This window comes from Stegastes partitus, unplaced genomic scaffold (assembly GCF_000690725.1).
Source record: "Stegastes partitus isolate 25-593 unplaced genomic scaffold, Stegastes_partitus-1.0.2 Scaffold380, whole genome shotgun sequence".
Classification (NCBI taxonomy): Eukaryota; Metazoa; Chordata; class Actinopteri; family Pomacentridae; genus Stegastes; species Stegastes partitus.
The window spans coordinates 481,661-500,181 of NW_007578111.1; the positions used below are offsets into that span (position 1 = coordinate 481,661).

At 43.0% G+C, this 18,521-nt stretch overlaps 1 protein-coding gene across 1 annotated transcript; it reads left to right on the forward strand.

Annotated features, from left to right (window-relative positions):
- The first annotated feature begins 70 nt into the window (after positions 1-70).
- ndufs4 (NADH:ubiquinone oxidoreductase subunit S4) lies at positions 71-16,537 on the forward strand. Its single transcript, XM_008284943.1, has 5 exons — positions 71-189; positions 2,882-2,960; positions 15,111-15,283; positions 15,396-15,469; positions 16,330-16,537. Exons 1-5 carry the CDS (start codon positions 107-109, stop codon positions 16,431-16,433), a joined length of 513 nt encoding a protein of 170 aa, XP_008283165.1. The 5' UTR covers positions 71-106; the 3' UTR covers positions 16,434-16,537.
- The last annotated feature ends 1,984 nt before the right edge of the window (positions 16,538-18,521 follow it).

The window sequence follows — 18,521 nt, forward strand, 5'->3', positions numbered from 1 at the left end:
GCACCAGCCCTCCATCTGCCAGCTGTCTCTCTCTCTCGCTCTCGCTCTCTCGCCGTCGCTCGGTTTGTTCCTTCGCGGCCGCCGTACTTCGTTGTTGACAACAAACATGGCGTCCTCAATGTCACTTCTCGGCTTGGGACGTTTATCAGCGATCAATGTAACCTCTAAAATCTTCCTGAACTCTGTCAGGTAATTCCATATTGCTTGTTTGTCAATGTTATACTCCTGCGTGTTGCTGTGAGTTGAGTTAGCGGCACATTTTAATGTAAAAAGTCGATTAAACGAGGAGGCCGTGCGTCTGTCACGTCACAGGCTAATAAGTGATTGTAAGCTAACCAGCGTTGGAGCGCTTTAATAAGGAATGGCAAAAGATTTCAGATTTCTTTTGGGTATAAAGTATGACTTAACATACTTAACTACGTCCTTGCTTGCACGTGTAGGCCTCAGATTGCCCGCGCTATTAGATAACGTTAATGTCCTTACTGCACTTGGTTAGCCGGCTAATTAGCTAAAGCTAGGTCGAGCTAGAAATCAGTTTAGGAACTAACACAATTAAACGTCGCTCGCTGCTGCACACAACACGTCTTGCATACCGTCACTAATAATCGGCGGGACGGGAAACTTTATTTAATAAAACATGTAAAGACCTAAAGACTGTCTCTCTCCACAGTTAACCTCACAGTCAACAGTTGCAGCAAGGAAGCTAACAGCTAGCATCAAACTAGCACAGCACAGTCTTGACTTTATGTCAAGACGCCTTTGCATTGATGGTTAAAGGTGGTTTTGGGTGAAATATGTCCTGTTATTACATCCATGCACTTCATGGTAGGATTCTTAGTCACCAGATCTTAATTATACAAATACTAATAACGCATTTCTTACAGTAGCTCCATCTGTTTGTGTTGTTCCATGCTGTCCTTTTCTGTCCTCTGTGCTGCTCCAAAATATTCTCTGAAGTCTAGTCTTCTGTCATTCAACAGACATTGAAGGCAGGCAACTGTATCACGAAATAGTCACAATCAAATACTGTAAATGTGTTGGATATATTGTGGATTTTAAGCATATGTAGGTGCAGGATGTGATAATAAAGTATCTGCTGGGAGATGATGTGCTACAGTGATATCACAGTAGACAGTATCTGGGATTTTGGAAAATAAATACACTGTCATTATTCCTGGCACTCAGGGCAGTTAAATTATATGCCTCCAATCTCATTTGACAATGAATACAATGAATGAGATGATCAGTGACTGCCTACTTGCTCTGCTATCATATTGACAGATTGATTGATTTTTATTTGCACTCAGCAAAATCTAGATGCATTTTGGAAAATGCCATGAACAGCCAAAACTCTCACCACAACATAATGAGGTACAGACTGACGGTAATACATCATTTAGTTTTGTTAGTATCTCTCACTTTGAACTCAGTCAGCTGACGTATTTCACTTTCATTTGCTCTAATCATGAATTTTTGCGTAATTTGTGCAAGCCTGCCTCTCTGTGCCTGTTGAATTACCCCTTAACTACTGCTTAAAAACATTTTGTGCAAAGATTAATTCTTTGTCAGGAATAGAAGTTGTGCAAAGAGTGAGCATTAAGCAAGAGGAACTTTTTTGTCCAGTGCATGTTGCAGGAAGACTTGTATTAAGATAGTTTTTTTAAATTAGCTTTCAGGTTTTGTTTTCTTGTACAGAATCAAACAGTGTGATCTGTTCTCTTTGCACAAATACAACTAATAGGCTCTTATAATTCGACACTGGCCTCATCATCAATTAGACGAGGTCGTTATTAGATGACAGGTTTGATTGTGCAACCAAACTATACATGTCCAAATGCAAATTAAATTGTCAAACTGTGAATGAGTTTTGTGGCCTAAAGGCGAGCTGGTAAAGATAAAAATGATCATAAATCAGTACCATCAATTATTTAGACGGTTTGCTGGCTAAAGTAAGGGAAAAGGCAGATCAATACTTGAACAAAGAGTTTAACAAACTGTTGCACATGGTACTCGTTTCAAGCGTCATAAATATAATTACACCGGAACAAATACTGTTTTCATTATCAGCGGTAAAATATAACTGGTGGACTTCAGCAGGCGAAAGCTGCAAACGTTTAATTTATGACACTATCAAAAGGAAAAAGTGGAGCTGTCGTCTTTGATGTGGAAACAACACATATTTGACTTTTGTGCTTAAAAAAATTCGTTTATTTTCATTTTTAATCAGTTTATTAGTCTGTTAAATCAGTGGAACAATGTGTTAAACCAGTTGTTTCCACACACTCGTTTGTTTTCTCCATTTCTCTGTAAGTGAGAACATTCTACAAGTCTTCATCCAGCAAAGGAGCAGAAACCTTTTTTCAATAAGAACCTCTAAACTCAAAACCATAGCTCTGTTGGTCAGAGGGATTTCAAGTCAGTTTTCTTTATGTTTTAGATAAATATGAGACCTAAGACTTTATTGTTGATTAGACATGCATTTTAAATAAATATAAAATTGTGATTCTCTGGACCTGAGCTGGAATGTGCCGTCCCCTGGCTCAGCCGTGATGGCACATTGCGGTTTTGTGACAGGACACGGCTGCACTTTCACAAAGAGCCACACAGTCCTCGCCTGACAGTTGACCACAGCCAACATGAAGCACGTCCTGTCATTAGGATGAGAGCGAGAGTCTGCCAGAGATTCACCAGACAGAACTAATAGGTGGCGGGGGGGATTCCCTCCTTGTCCTTTCCTTTTCACTGTGTCCTCGCCCCACCGCTTCCTCCGAGATAGTCGGCGGTTGCCGAGCGTCACTTGTGTGTGTCATTTACTTCTGTGTCACTTGTGTGCCTCCGGCGGTTTGTGCTTTGCGTGTAACGTCTACCTAATGGTTTTCAGGTCTACAAGCACATCAACATCGAGGCTGGCAGAGAAACCAGGACAAGACACGCAGCTTATTACAATTAATGAGAAATTGGTAAGGATCCCTCGCTAGTCAACGTGACACATGGATTGGTGTTTGTCTGCTCTACTGTCTTCCAATTACTTTTCTAGAAGAACTGTTAAAAAAAAAAAAAAAGAAAAACTCTCCTAATATGCTGCCAAAATGAGGTTGTACTAGACAGTGGGCTTTTGTGACAAGATAATCGTAAAAGGTTAGCATTCCTGGTTCTGTGAAGCCTCACAGCTCAGATTAATCCTCTCTTTGCAGTCCTCGCAGCTTCTGATGGCAAGTTATTAAAGAAGAACTACTGAGTGTTTTACTGAATAGAGTTTAGGTTGAATGTGGCAGAGTTTGATTGGACTAAAAATCAGATCAGCTTTCATTTGAAAGAAAAAATTCATTCAGGATTTGGAACAAATTAAAAGCTTAACACTCATTAGTTAATGCAGACCCATGTTGTACATTTTGCTGTGTTGTCTCTTTTTACAATGGCTTTTATTTTCTAGTATTTTGTCCACCTTAAATTTTTAGAAATGTTGATGTATTAAAACACCTCTCAGTATAATGCAAACTAATTTGCCCCTGACATAACCATGAACTTCCAGCCACACTGCCGTGGAATCCGTCTTCACATCCGTTAATAAAGAGGAAAGAGTGGCGGCATTGTAGTGAAGGATTGTCATAACATGTATGTGTTGTGTCTTGGCTCCGCCGTGCATACCGCCGAGCCTCAACCCGGGTTATCACTGACTGAATACTGGCTGTGATCAGAAACACTCGTGATTTATTTTTGCTCTGTTCAAAAGGCTCAAGCTTAGACACTCGCTGGAGGCGCCTTCGTTTAGCACCAACAATTCCTGTTTGAGCTGCATGTTCACTGCGTTGCCCCTACTGGCGTGGCAGAGCCGTAATATGTTCACGCGATCACTCTAAAACTTTTGCTTGGTTCCTTTTTTTTTTATTGTTTTGGCCAAAACCTGGTGCGTACACGGCCCCTGATGAGTTCAGTTGGAGATTCAGGTGTGTCGTACTATTAGAGGCTGCTGTAACCTCGAGCAGAAATGAGCAGATAGAGGTAACCTCACTTTTAGAAAACTATTTTCAGCTTTAGGTGGATGGATGGATGTTCCACTATGGAGAATTCTGGTGCTTGTGAGGATTATTCATTAGTGTTTATATTTATCAAGTTAAGTGTGGGAACAGTGTGCGTTTGTTGCTTTGATTTTGAATCCGCGTGCGAACAGGCAAACCAGGCCACACACAATCAGCTAACATGTTTACATGCAGTTTTGTAGTACATTTACACTTCAAGAGGCTTTTTTTAATTTTTATTTTTTATCACATTGATCCTGCCTCTCTGCTGCCACAACACTTCCTCTCCCCCTGAATTCCTGAAGCATACATGTCAAAGGATTACACACAAGCTTAACTGACCATCGGTTAATAAGTTAGTTGATAATCAGTTCAACTTTTAAGAAACTTTCAATAATCCCCACTCTTCTGTTTCAACGATTTGCTGCTTTTTCTCTGTCTGCATCACTGTAGATGGAAAATCTTTAGGTTTTGGACTGTTATAAAGACAAATCAATCAAACTGAAGATATGAGACAACCTGAGGAGGGTGTTTTTTTTTTTTTTAGATAATGAAAACACTTGTTAGTTGCTGCCCTGCTGAATACATGCAGACACGGCCAAGAAATTGTCCCGTAAACTTTTGCAGGAAAGTGAAGTTTTTCTAAAATCCTATTTCGCTTATAGAAACAGGCTTTCTGGTTTACAGTTTCTCATATACGTGATGTTTATGAGCATAAAACTAATTATTTAAGTGCATGCCAGCGTGCTGCATTATCAAACCTCTATGTGTTTTCTCCGTCTGCCGAACATCTCGGCCTTTCTGTGAGTCGTCACTTTGTCAGCTTTTGACGTGTTTGTCACCTGGTGTGGCTCCAAAAGCACTTTTCACTTCAGCATGCCAGTTTACAGGACAACAGGTGACTGCACAGGATTACTTCTTCCATAAATGATGTGGGATGGCTGTAGTTGGGTTTTTACAGCTCGTAGCTCTGCACCAGACGGGGTCTTTGGAGCCTCTTTTCATTAAGTGCTGCAGCACAGCCTAAACAATGATAAGCATGCATGTGAGGTTAGCGGCGCACCAACTGTACAAAACACAGGCTGATCTTTGAAGTTAATGCTTTGTCATTAAAAGACGAAGGAGATAGAAGATAACAGAGAAAGAGGGAGTTTGGGGAGAATGTGGGAGTCTGTTGTGGACTTGTTATTTGGGGGTGGGGGTGGAGGTGGAGGGGGGAGCAGAGCAGTGTGGGCAGCGTCAGTGTGCTTTTGTCCCAGACCAAAGCTGGCCATACTGGCAGACAAACCTTTGGCTGGGCGGAGTGTCTGTCTCTGTCCTCTCAGTAGGGGCCACTGAGAGGAACAGCAGAGGAGAGGAAAAAAAGGGCCTCTAAAAAATGGGGAGGGGGGTGAAAGAAAAGAAGCTTGCATGGAAAAAAGTTTGTGAGACACCCTGAGACTCACGAAAAAGACAGTGGCCACTTCAGTGTTGTCGGCCACAGAGGTTCCTTTGTGGCATGCTGTTGCTGGCGACGGCGGGAAGTACTCTAATGCTCACCCAGACAGGCCAGAAAGAGAGGCCCTCAGCTGTTTACAGTACAGTGGCCTCCGTCTCACATGGAAGAGGGCAACGAGAGCACTCTCGCTTTTGGGCATTCAGCGCATGTCAGCACGACAGTCATTCATCAGGCTGTCAATAAGTGTGAATTGCTTTCTGGTTGGACCAATCAAACAAAGATCTCGATCCGCTGAGGGGTTATGCCGGGTTCGTACACCGCCTCTGCCGACCGGGCCGAGCAGGACGCGGTGCGCTGCCCGCCGTGTGGTGAGCGTTTCTGAATAACCTCGTTTAGATGAGGTTGCATTTTGGCCGGGGCAAACGATATTTTGAATTTGCTCCAAAAAAACTGAATGTTTGTGCGACGCTCATTATCTTGTCCTTAGTTCTCATCTGTCCAAAAAATGCAAACCTTACAGGAACTTGCGTGTCTACAGTTTGTTTGTTTGGCCGTCTCCATTACAGACGGATTTAGGCTATGAAGGACGAGGAACTCCTGCAGGTCAAAAATCTGAACTAATTCTGTGATAAGGATGTTTGATGGCATTTGTGGGCAATTTTACTGCAGATTTAAGCAATGTTTTTATAATAACAGCAGATTAAATGACTGTTCTGACCAAAAAAGGTCTGAAAACCTTCAGCACACTACATGTCCAGCAGCTTAAAAGACATATAATTCAGCTTTTAGTAAATTTTTCTTGCCTCAACTTACTGAGTTCCTGTTATTGAAGTGTGAGGATTTGCTGCTTTATGAGATTAAATCAAGTATCTTTGGGTTTTGGACTGTTTGTTTCGTTTTTTTTAATCCGCAACAGATTAGAAAAAAGCTCTGAGAATATATAGATTAAATAATTAAAACAACATTTAGTCGCAATCCTGTCTGTTTCAATCTTTTCTATTTGAAATCCGAAGTTTGACCTTTTTTTTTTTTACGAGCTAAACTTTGAGGCCATTGTGTGAATTTCAGAAGCGGTGCCAGACAAATAGACCTGCGTGATGGAGCTCCAGTGCCCAAAGCTGTTCCCTGGAGTGCCCATGCCGACCTGCTTTTGTTTGTAATTACTGTTTGATTAAGCATGCTGGGCAGCTCCCAGGGTCCGACTGGCTGGCCACTGATACACAGCTTTACACGGAATGTCTGTGACCTCAGTCAATTAGAGTCGGGCCTTTTTTCGCTTTGCTCTCTGCGGCCCTCTGCAGAAACAACTCTGCGGTTATAACCATAACAGCTGCTTCGATATGCAACACAATATCTCCCCACTTACGCCCGAGTGTCTGAGCGTCGACTCCTTGCTCCAGCCGCGGCCAAGCGCGCTCCCTCTCTCCACATAAAGACAACACCATAATCTTAAAGCGCTTGTGAAGCCCTGTTATAGAGTTCTCTAAAGGCACTAGGGTTTTACGAGACAGAGGAGGACAGTTATTAGGCTGCGGGGAATTGAGGGAGAAGGAGGGAGGAGGACGGGGAAAAGAGGAAGAGGCTATTAAATTGGTAAGCCCATTTGATGATTGGCATGTTGAGTTTACTAATCTGAAATCTTTGGCTTCTTGCGAATTTAAAGCTCGCTTGGCAAGTGACATCACATCTGCGCGAAAGATGTGGGGGCCTGATTGCGGCGGGGCGGTTCGGTCGAAAGGCCTGTTGTTGGTTGTTTTTAAAGAGCCAAATTGAAATCAGATTGAGAGATCCTTTGTCTATCAGTCGAGATAAATCTGGAGCGACAGACTCCCTGATGCAGAGTGTTGGGAAAGTGTGAAAGCAGCCTTCAAACAGGCCTCTTCTTTCACATTTGGACATTGGGGGATAATCAGGACAACAAAGATGCTAAATCACAATAAAAAAAAATCCATCTGTCCCCGCTATGAGGATATATTTAGCAGCAGTTAAAGTCTGCAGTTCACGGGTGAATATTCTCTAAGCCTGTCTAGCCTCAGACACAGAGTGACCCACCACATTCACCGCCCCACTCCCCTTTTCTCTCCCTCTCATCCTCCTCTCCCACTCTCTTCCTCCCTCCTCCTTTTGCACATAGACAACTTAAGTGTCTGTTTTGTCTGGTTGCCCTCTCATACGGCGCGCTTAACGCAAAAAAAAAAAAAAAAAATCTCTCGGCTCAAGTTTGGAGTAGCGGGTCAGAGGATGTTGGTCTTTGAAGAGTGCCAGACAAGAGGCTTTATTATGTATCATCCACTAAATAGTATTTCATTCATTAACACTCACTTCCATAGAGACTAAGCCTCTTAAGAGGACTCCTCAGCCCTGTCAGCGCCGGCTAGTTTTAGGAATTGTCTAGCTGCTAAGTGTTGTGTTTGCAGATTGGATGAAAAAGGCTTGCCACTCCTGTTTGCCTACACTTCCACTTATTCATTGGTTGTAAGCCAACAGCTATTTTTTCGAATTTTACAGCCATCACAAGTTTTCTTCTTTCTTACTTTTCAGTCGATTTCTTGTCCTGAACAGAAAGTTAACGTGTGATTTCTGCTGCAGTTTGAGTTTCACAGCGTAAGATGTAGCAGAAACGATTGAGGAAGTAGTTACAGCCTCACTGTGTGCAGCAAGTACGGATTATTTCCCTTTACAAAATAATCTATACGTCATTTTTTATTCATCATTTGGATTCTAATCTGCAAGTTTTGTCCACTTAACAGTTCAAACCTTAAAGATATTCACTCGACATGAATAAAACAGAACAGCGGCGCACTTTTGCTCGACATGCGATCGCAGCTCGGGCTTATTTATAGTTGTTTAACATAAAAGAGGACATCTGAGACGCGCACACAAACAAACAAGCGTGTCTGCAGTCCGACATATTCATAAATGACCCCCCGTCTGTCCTCTCCTTCCGATCCTCGTCGGTATGTGTAACGCGAGATTCGCGATGACCCTCGTGCCAGCTGCTTCTCGTTCTCCGCCGTCCAGCCGCTCCCACACATGAGCAAGCAGCACAATATTTGTTTCTATCAGAGACGCCCCCTATGTCCGATCAGTAATTGGCACGCTTTTTTCCCCCCACTTCAAAGACGTCTGAAGGTGGGAGCCGGCCGAGGCTGATGAGTGAGCCTCTCGGTCTGGGCGTGGGCCGGACAGTGGGGGGTTAAGGGTGATGTGTTTGGGCTTTCAGCGCACGCTGACTCAACATGATTCAGCTCCGACGACCTCACGACCCCTCCGGCTGCCGGGCTGCGGTTTTGGCATACAGGTGTTCGCGCTGTGACGGGCCGGACCTGACTTGTGTCACGGCTGTCACGGCGTCCTTAAAAATCTGGTAGTGATGCTAGAAATGTTTTGTCTGAAGCAGTGGAGCACAGACATCCTTTATTTGTTTGTTTGCCCGTGTGTTTGGTTACTGCACTAACAGGAAAATACTCTGTGTACCTCCGTTTAGATTTGTAAACCCTAACAAGCCTTAAAAGTAGGACACCAGTAACAATGTGTTTAGACAACGTGACCCTGTACCTGGATGGGAAGGCACATGTGTCTGCTTATTTTCACTATTGATTAAATGTTATGATGTTTTCATTTAAATGTGTGTCTGAGCCAAAGAAATCCAGCAAATCCTCACAAGGAGTTAACGAGGTGTTCGAATCAGGTTTTACTTGATCGGTCAATTAACGATCATTTCAGCTCAAGGGATAGTAATTAGTCACGATTAAAACCCTTCACTTAAACAAAACAAGCGTGGATGTTGCTCATGTTCTGCGTCCCACATCGTCTCGGCCCGCCGCCGCACCGGAGAGCGAATCGTTCTCATCGTAGCAGTAATTGAGTCGTCCTGGATCATTGTAAGAACAGATGTGAATTTCCGTTTCATGGCTTGCTTTATGTTTAAAATAATAGTCTTTTTCTAAATGTGCACGAAGGGAGTATCCGATGATTGAGTGAAAAAGACAGGCCCGCTCAGCTCGCTAAGTGAATGAACAGTAGTGCGTTTGGAAGTCCAGGTCCTCATACGTACCTGTTTTCGAGCCCTCGTCCGTGTTTGCCAAACCCCAGGACGCCCGGCGGTATCGAGCGCTGTTCAGGTTTCCTCGTGCTGGAGATAATTTCAACAATATTTAATTGGTTGCTTTAAAAACACCCATCTGATGTGCATTACTTCACTTAAACATGCATAGAAAACGTCTGACTTTCATCGTATAGAGATATTTTATTATTGGGGAAACCACTTTATAGGCTAAATTACATTTGTTCTCTTGGAAAACATAAAAAAAATAAAAGAAAAACGTCTCTTTCATTTTGTCCAGATCTGCAAATGATATCAGTAATAATATGGAGAGCATAGTTTATATCACTGAGCAGACAAAACTGGGTTTAATATTCTCTTTGTATAAACTGTGGGAAATGAACGGCAGGAAACGTGGACATTCACCTGCAAATCATCTGAAACTGACAAGATGTGCTAAACGATACGGGAGCGGCGGCGGCTGGAGGAACACTTACAGAAACAGACACCCCGCTAAGCACTGCCCACATCTCTAGAAACACAAGCCAGCCAATTCTGTGGACCAGATTAACGAGAGGGATGCCACCGTCCTGAGCCAGAGCCGGAGAAATGGCCACAAAAATTTTGACAAGCATGGAGGAAATACTTGTTGTTGTACGTAGAAAAAGATAAATAAAAGCTCCTCCGTTCATGTAATCGGACAAATATGTCGGCCGCCGCTCGCTGGTCAAACAAAGTGAAACTCCATCCCGGAGAGGAAACACACACAGAGAGCGGCGCCACGAGAAAAATGTAACCTCATTTATTTGAATGCGTACAAACACACATTCCTGCTATATTACCTTGTAACCCGAACAGCATGCTTGTGCTGTTTACCCTGTGAGCCTCGCAGTTTTTTTCCAGAGGTGTAAAGTCCTGTCTCTCAGGATTATGCTCCGCCGTGCAGCTTGTTGGCATCAGATAAACGTTCCGGCTCGTGGATCAGTTACTCAAACTGGACTTCCAGGACCGTATTTTGTTCTGGTAGCTGAAACGACACCCCTCCAACAATGTTGTCTCTGGGCCGCTATCTCAGACCGACGCTCGGCTGAAGACGAAATGGAAATAAGATCGGCTTTGTCTTGTTGTTTTCCAAACAGTAATAAGTCGCAGCTTCTCAGAGAGCAGAAGAGTCGGTTTTATTGAACATCAGCGGCACCGGAGCCTGTTGGACTTTTACAAACGGAGACGGAAAAGATTCACATTAATCTCAATACAGTTCATTTGAGCGTTTGATTTAGAGGCATTTCACACCGTATCCTTTCTTTTTTGATCGCTCGTTATTTCCTGCAGTTTCCCCAGACTTAAACACGGCGAGATTTCTTTTCTTGTTTACACAGAAATCTTCCATCCCAGGTCTCTGCTGGAGCATTAGGGGTACCAGCTTTCAGCATTCTGGTGGGCCCAGCGGCCCCACAGCGACAAGCCCCTATGCTCTTTATTTGGCACGTAGCCTGGAGGTGTCAGAAATATCGACACGCTTTCACGTGACGGAGACTTTGCCAGCCGTTTTCCCCCCTTTCTTAAGCCCGGCATTCTGTCTGCCCAGCCAGGTATTGTAGGGCCCCGTGAAGGCCCTGTGAATAGTGTCAAACTTGATAGTTCTCATTTCGCTTCCTGTACATGGCAGAAGAAAAAGTGCCCACCGTGTGGGTTTTCCTTTTGTGATGGCCCTCTCTAGTCTTCCTGGGAACACACCACATTCCAGCCACAATCATTCCCTTTGTGAATCTGGGGATTGTGGGTGAGCCTGTTATGCCGATAACCCTCCTAGCTTCCAGTGTAATGCATGCGAGTATCATAGAAGTCTAGACTCGTATTTTTTTGCAAACAATGCCAAATAATGAGCGGAGTGTTTTCAGTGATTTGGCAGAGCCTTTGTTTTGACACATCCTCCCTCATTCATGAAGGACCTTTTGTGTTCATCCACGCCTAAGATGTGATTTAAGGTCTGCTACATCTGGACAAATTATCGCACCGACGTACCATACGTGGGCCTCATGTGTCAGTTATGGTTTATGTAACGTACATACGCGTAACCGTAGTCTGGCCTGCTAATCCCGGGGGTATAATTTCTAATGCGTCTCAGGGAGGGATTTTCATGCGTCTGTCCCCCAGAACAGAGCCGACCGCAGAACGCTAAACGCTTCTGACTGCAAATTTGATTTACCTCAACTCAAAGGTACTTTTTTTTTTTTTTCAGATATTTTCTTCCGTCCTCAATCCAAAAGTGTTACAGTCCATGTGCGCAAAGTATTTTAATGGTTCTTGTCTTTGCTCCAAAACTCCCAGGAAGTTTTTCTTACCTCCCCACAGATCTTTTGAACGTCGTCCATTCAAAATAAAAATTTATATCTTGCAGAACACGAGGTTTTCAAACATTTTTGATTGCTTTCTGCGGCTCCAAGATGAAAAAAAAAGAAGAGAAAAGCCTGGCATCTCATTTTGTTGCTGTTTAACACTGTCTTGTGTGTTATTGTGTCATGAACCATTACCCCCTCTGGGTGAAGAGAACATGTTTTCCTCCTCTTTGTGACAAGAAGGAATTGTTAAGGTTAAGTAGATAGGGCAGCCGGAAATAATTACCAAGCACTTGTGAAGTTTTTTTTCCCCCTTTTGTTCGTCTTTTCCCTTTCATTTTAACAATCTTTTCAATGTGCAGATCTTGTTTATGATTAAATTCAGTCTGGTCTTGCCTCTTAGCCTGGCAAAAAAAGGAGTCTCGCTGAAACAAGCAGCAGTTTAGCAGTTGGACCTGTAATTTACTAGGCTTAAATGCCATTGGACGCTCCTTTGCCAAAGGAAAGACGGGCTTTTGTGTGGGGTTCATGCAAAATGACCCCCTTTCTACAAATCAACTGGCAGATGACAGACAATGATGAAAATTTGAATCTTTGAAGTTGTAATGGCCATTGAAATGTGTAAAATTCTTGCATTGAAAGGAGAGCCGCTGTGGAAAGCCCTCGCTCTTGGGTGGCTGCTGCCGGCGTGCTGGGAGGTTTGTCTGTGTTTTGTCGCCGACTTCCCATTGCTTGTTTGCTAATTCCCTGAAGAATTGGACCAGATCCTTGATAGGAGCTTGAAGGGGCTCCGGTTGCTCAGGAATATGCATTTAGTATGCCCACAGGCCACTCCTCCTCCGATTGTCGCGCTGGCCTACTTTCTGACCGACTGGAATAAATCGTCTCAAGTATTAGGCGTTAATTTCATCAACCTAAATGCGAAGGAGAAGGAGCTGCAGCGTTGAGACGGCTGTTAAATTTCCCTTTTTTTTCTCTTTGCTGTTACTCGTCTTCTGTTGTGTTTACCCACCTTCACTGAGCCTGACACGGATAAACAGAAAGCTAGCTCACCGCTAACTCAGCTAACTGTGTGTCCAGCAGGCAGCTCATGTCAACGAGTGTGTCTGAATGATTTTTTAAATTTCGTGTAAATCACAAAATATCCAAATTGCTGAAGCTGCAGTTTTTTTTTTTGATTAAAGGTTAAAATTATCACAAAATACTATAATAAATGAAGCCCTGTGATGCTACAGTGATGCCTACACATCATTCTGCAGACACGTGGGGAGCTTCTGTCACCAAAAATATAATAATTGTCAGATTTTTTTAAAGTGGAAAACAAATTCCACTTCCACTAAAATCATGACTCATAGAGATTAGTGCAACAGTGGTACTTCCAGGTTAATATGATGGAGTGAGACGGTGGATTATCGGCAATACGATCACATAAATAGAATAAAATATGAAGCCAATCTAAAAAAAATCCCTAAATACTAAATTGAAGCTGGGCGATGAATACAAGTGGAAACTGCTGATGTGTCTTCAAATAGAGTTAAAACATCGTTAATGCCTGTTAGGGTCTATCTGTTGTTCTTGTTCTTATTGGCTTGCTTTATTTATTTTTAATGTGTCGTCTTTTTCGGGAGATTGAACAGAGTAAGAATTTCATTGTGTAGTACAACTACCTGTTTTGCTGTGCATATGACAGTAAAACTCTTGAATCTTGAATCTGATCAAATAGTTTTATTGTCAGAAATGCTGATTATTACAGTTAATATTTTATATTAAAATGGGAAACAGAGGGTGTCATTTTTTTTTTTTTTGTAAGTCGTGTCATTCTGAGCTGGTTTTATGAAATAAGAACAACAAACTAGTTAGGAATCGAATAATAGTTAAAGCTGTTAAAACGCAGCGATTATCATCATTAGCCAGTTGTTTAGTGTCATAAACTGCTTTTACAGGTTTGACCAGGAGTCGGGTCGAACTTTTAAGGAAGTGATTAGATTGGGCTGTAAAAACACCAACTGGTCTCATTTTCATTTTCTTTTTTTTTTTTGGTTAGCTCCCATCATGTCCCAGTCCTGTGGAAACGGGGACTTTTCGGTGACTGCTATCGATCTCCGACGTTATCCTCTGGTTACCATGGCGACGTGTATCCGCTCTGCGACGAGGACGGTCTGAATCAAACTGGAAAACGTCCGGCTAGCTCGCTGGTCTTTCTTTGATGCGGGCGCCTGGCTGCTGCTTCTTGTTTTATTTGTTTTCCTGATGCTTTACAAGCAACAGAACAAAAAACATAAAAATCAAACGTTATAGCGAAATTCTGGCAGGTCGGAGCTCGTGAAAGATTCAGACGTGGTTGTTCACAGCTGGCAGAGAGAAAAATCACAGGAATAATAAAGAACTACAATCCAAACCTTTAGTTTGTTTCACAGCGTCTATAAAAATAGTTCATGAGTTTTTCAGGCTTCTTTGTTGTTTGACAGTAAAGATGTATTTGAGTTTTTTTTTGTTTTTTTGACCCCAATAGTTAAAAATGAGAATAAATCTCCGGAGATTGATGCGAAGCACAAAAGTTTAAAACATAAAGCAGTTGAGGAGCTTTTTATAGTCGCCAAACTTTTTCCTAACCCCATTTTTCTGACATTAACAACATGTTGTCAGACCTCAGAGTTGTATTTTTGAACACCTGCGAGCCGACTTTCAGAAAACATATTTTTCGCATGAACTCTTCACATCAGTCAACAAGTCAAATGAAAGTCAGAACGGTGTCGAGCAGACTGCTGGCTACCGAAAACCTCTCCCTGTGTGATGTTTCCACTCGTGTTGTCGTGCAAATGGAAAACTCTGACTGCTCCAGTTGAAGCCTTAAAGTTGGGGAATCATTTTCAATTTGCAAATAATTTGTTTTTGGTTGTAGATTTAAGATCCGTCATACTTCATGTGTTACTTAGTTTTTAAAATATCTGCCTGAAGGGCTGCAAATCAGTCGCTGGAGAAACTTAGAAAGAGATGCCAGAACTGGAGAAGCGTCTGGACTGAGAGGTGAAGAACCAGAAGAGAAGCTCAGCTGCTTTTTACTGAAACTCCCAGAAATATAGACGAACATAAGACGAATAATATCAACGTTTTGTCAGAGTGAGGTGATGATGCCTGACGATGAAACTGGAGGTTCATGAGCGCTGAAAGACGCACAAATACAAACGAGACTTTCTGCAAATGGAACAAAAACTGCTTTTGCTGCTTTACTAACAGCAGGATGTTTGGTTTTTATTTCTGTCTTTTAGGACATCACGCCTGTGACAGGAGTTCCCGAAGAGCACATCAAAACCCGTAAGGTCCACATCTTTGTCCCGACTAAAACCGCCATGCAGTCGGGAGCCAACAGCACCAAGAAGTGGAAGATGGACTTTGACACTAGAGAGCGCTGGGAGAACCCGCTGATGGGCTGGGCCTCAACGTAAGAACCCAACACCTCCATGCTTTCGTTCCTCAGACCCTCAGCACAGGGTTTGTTCCACTGCATCATGTTGGGATGTTTCCCTCTAACTCGGTGCTTTTGTGTGTTTCAGTGCTGATCCTTTGTCCAACATGGTGCTCAGTTTCTCCTCCAAGGAAGATGCGATTGCTTTTGCCGAGAAAAATGGTAAACGATTTTTCAAGCTGTATTCAAAGCAAGTAGAACCAATCACAGTCCATCAGAGTCATCATAGTAATGCCTCAGAACTTTAGCAGAATTCAAACAGAGTTAACGGACAGACGGTTGGACTGACATCAAGTTAAATCTTAGAGGAACAAGTTCAGTAATCGTTCTGTTGGTAGTAATGACAGGAGATAAACGCTGAGCGCTGCTGCTAGCTGGACCACTGGGACTCTTAGAACTAGTGCGGCGGTTGCCAGGTTTGCTGCACCACAGAGAGGTTTGGTCGGTGCAGGAGTAACTAGATCTAATCTGGATCCACTTTGAACCAATCTAACCTGAGCATCACCAGAGCGTCCTGATAGGCAGCTGGACACTTTTATTTTTTAACCAAACGATCATTTCAACAGTCAGTTTTTTGCATAAATGAACATTTACACGATGTAGTGATGTGCTTAAACAGAGGAACTGTTCTTAGGAAACATAAATGAGATTCTTGTAGATAAACTCACCTCTCTGAGCACCTGTGGAATAAACTCTTAACAGAAAGCTGTAGATGAGCTCATTAGGCCGTGGAACAGCGGCCCGGTGGAGCTGAAGCTACATGCAGACGATGTGGTTTCATGTGCAGCAGCAGCAGAGTTCACTCCAACTCGCAGAGCTCAGCCATCTGGGAAAGTTTGTTGAAACTAAGCAAAGGAAACTGCCCTACTCTGTTTATTGCACCATGAAAGCGATTAGAGCCGTTCTGACTACACACAGCCTGTTGATGTCTACAAAACACCTCATTGTGTTTGGACCCGGTCCAAAGTGAACATACGTGGACGCTCTCGCCCCCGTCGCTCACTCTGATGTTTTCCCTCCAGGTTGGAGCTACGACATAACAGAGAAGAGGTCCTCAAAGCCTCGAGTGAAGTCCTACGGAGCCAACTTCTCCTGGGACAAGAGGACCAGGAGGTCCGCTAAGTAAACCAAGAGACACATCTGTTGGTTGGCTTGACCTCCGATTGTCCCAGAACAGACCTGTACCGCTCTCCTCAATAAATGCATAATTATATATATGTCTGAACCAAACATTTGGGTCATTATCGCTTTTATTCCTCAAACATTCACCTCATTACTGACTACCTAATGTAGTCTGCTGGATTAATGAAGTGTTTGTTCTCCGGGTCGAGCCGAGCAACAGCAAAACAAAGGGGAACATATTATTACAATTAGAACCTGTTTAAACACAACGATAAATAGATCTGTGAGTCAAACCCGGTGACATTTTTCCTGCGTGACTGTTTTTTATCCTGCTGCCCAGATTGTTTGGTTGTTTGGTGAGCTGCATACCTGGAATTTAAATAGGAGCTTGGAACGGGATTTATTTATTTTTTAACCGGCTGAGTCATGAGGTTACAATGCCTTTTACGAGCTCCATCCAAAGGTGTTAACCATCGCTAAACTCTCAGCGAGACCTGCAGCGTTAACCTTGTTGTGGGGCTTTTTATCCAGAAGGTTTTAAAGTTAACGAACAATAATCCGCATAAAGCCGGAGCTGCACTGTTAATTAAACTGATGAATATCGTCCTGAAGTTTCAATTTCGTGTTAATTTTCCTAATTGCATAACGTGACACCTTCAGATTGATTGGCCTGTGCACTACGGAGCGAGATTAATGGCTCAGCGTTTAATTCTGAGCCTAAAGGTGGTTCTGTTGACCTGCCAGATCACCATGGTTACTAATGCTGCACAGCTCACCTGCCAAAGAGGAGGTTCTGTTCATATTTAGGGATTTAAATCAGCCGTAAGAAGTTTCACTGGTTCTTTTCCTGACCATATATGTGAGCAATATAGACTCTCAGCTGAAGGAACGCATCGTACTGGATGTGTAAACCTGCTGTACGGTGATAATGCGACTCAACGTGCATTTGCAGCAGCGCAATGCTGTCGTGGGAAACTGCATGCATTCAGTTGGTGATGCATAAATACGTTTGTATGCTTGGTCCTGATTCTACACAGCTGGTATTGCAACTATCCATCCATTATCTATACAGGCAGGTTCACCTGGACAGGTAACCAGTCTATCACAGAGCTACACTTAGAGACAGACAACCAAGCACACTCACATTCACACCTACGGACAATTTACAATCACCAATTAACCTCAGCATGTTTCTGGACTGTGGGAGGAAGCCGGAGAACCCGGAGAGAACCCACGCTGCACGGGGAGAACATGGAGACTCCACGCAGGAAGATCCCGGGTGTCCTCACCGGCAACCTTCTAGCTGTGAGGCGACTGTGCTAACCACTGACCCACCTTGCATTGCAATGAATGTGACACCAATTAGAAAAGTCTAGTTGTATTTATCACAGAGAATATTCGCTTGGATTTCACGTATCCATCACTACATGACAGTGTCAGACCAAAATGCACTCTTTAAATATGAAGCTTAAAGTTTAGGAGCTCTACTGTGCAGCTCTCAGGTTAGAATGAAGTTCCTCTGGATGCCTCCGTAGCTCACCTGGATGAGAAGGAGAAACTAGCAGCTGCACTAAAAGTAAAACAGGCAGTTAACAGTTTTCTACCAGTACTCCTCTCTTGCTTTTTTTTGCCTTAATCTTTTTTATTTTATTTTATATTCCTCTTAACACTTCATTAGAGCAGCCTGATGCTCTTGACTGAAATAAACAGCTCGCTGCTGGTGCAGAAGAAGAAGAGTCAAATGGTTCGTTTAAACACCCGCTTTTATGGGAGCCTGGTGGAGAAAATCTGGTTAGAAAAGAGCTGATAACCACCGTTATGATATCTATTATCTGCCCAGTAAACTACCAGCAAAGGCAAGAAAATAAAAATAAATCCTGGCTCTGTTAAACGTGCTTCACCTACAGCAAAGAGCAAACATCAGATCATGTTCAGTGAGAACTTAGAAGCATTTGTTGTAAAAAAAACTTCAAATTTTCAACACAGATTTTGTAAAAGTCGTCGTTTCACTTTCTGCCACTCAGCTGAAACTAACACAGCTTCTTCTGCTGCTCATCATTATGCCATCATATAAAAACTAATCTCCGTTTTT

Coding starts and splice junctions, on each gene's coding strand:
- ndufs4 (XM_008284943.1), top strand. CDS start 107: ATGGCGTCCTCAATGTCACTTCTCGGCTTGGGACGTTTATCAGCGATC. Junction 190..2,881: donor ATCTTCCTGAACTCTGTCAG/GTAATTCCATAT, acceptor AATGGTTTTCAG/GTCTACAAGCACATCAACAT. Junction 15,470..16,329: donor TGCTTTTGCCGAGAAAAATG/GTAAACGATTTT, acceptor TTTTCCCTCCAG/GTTGGAGCTACGACATAACA.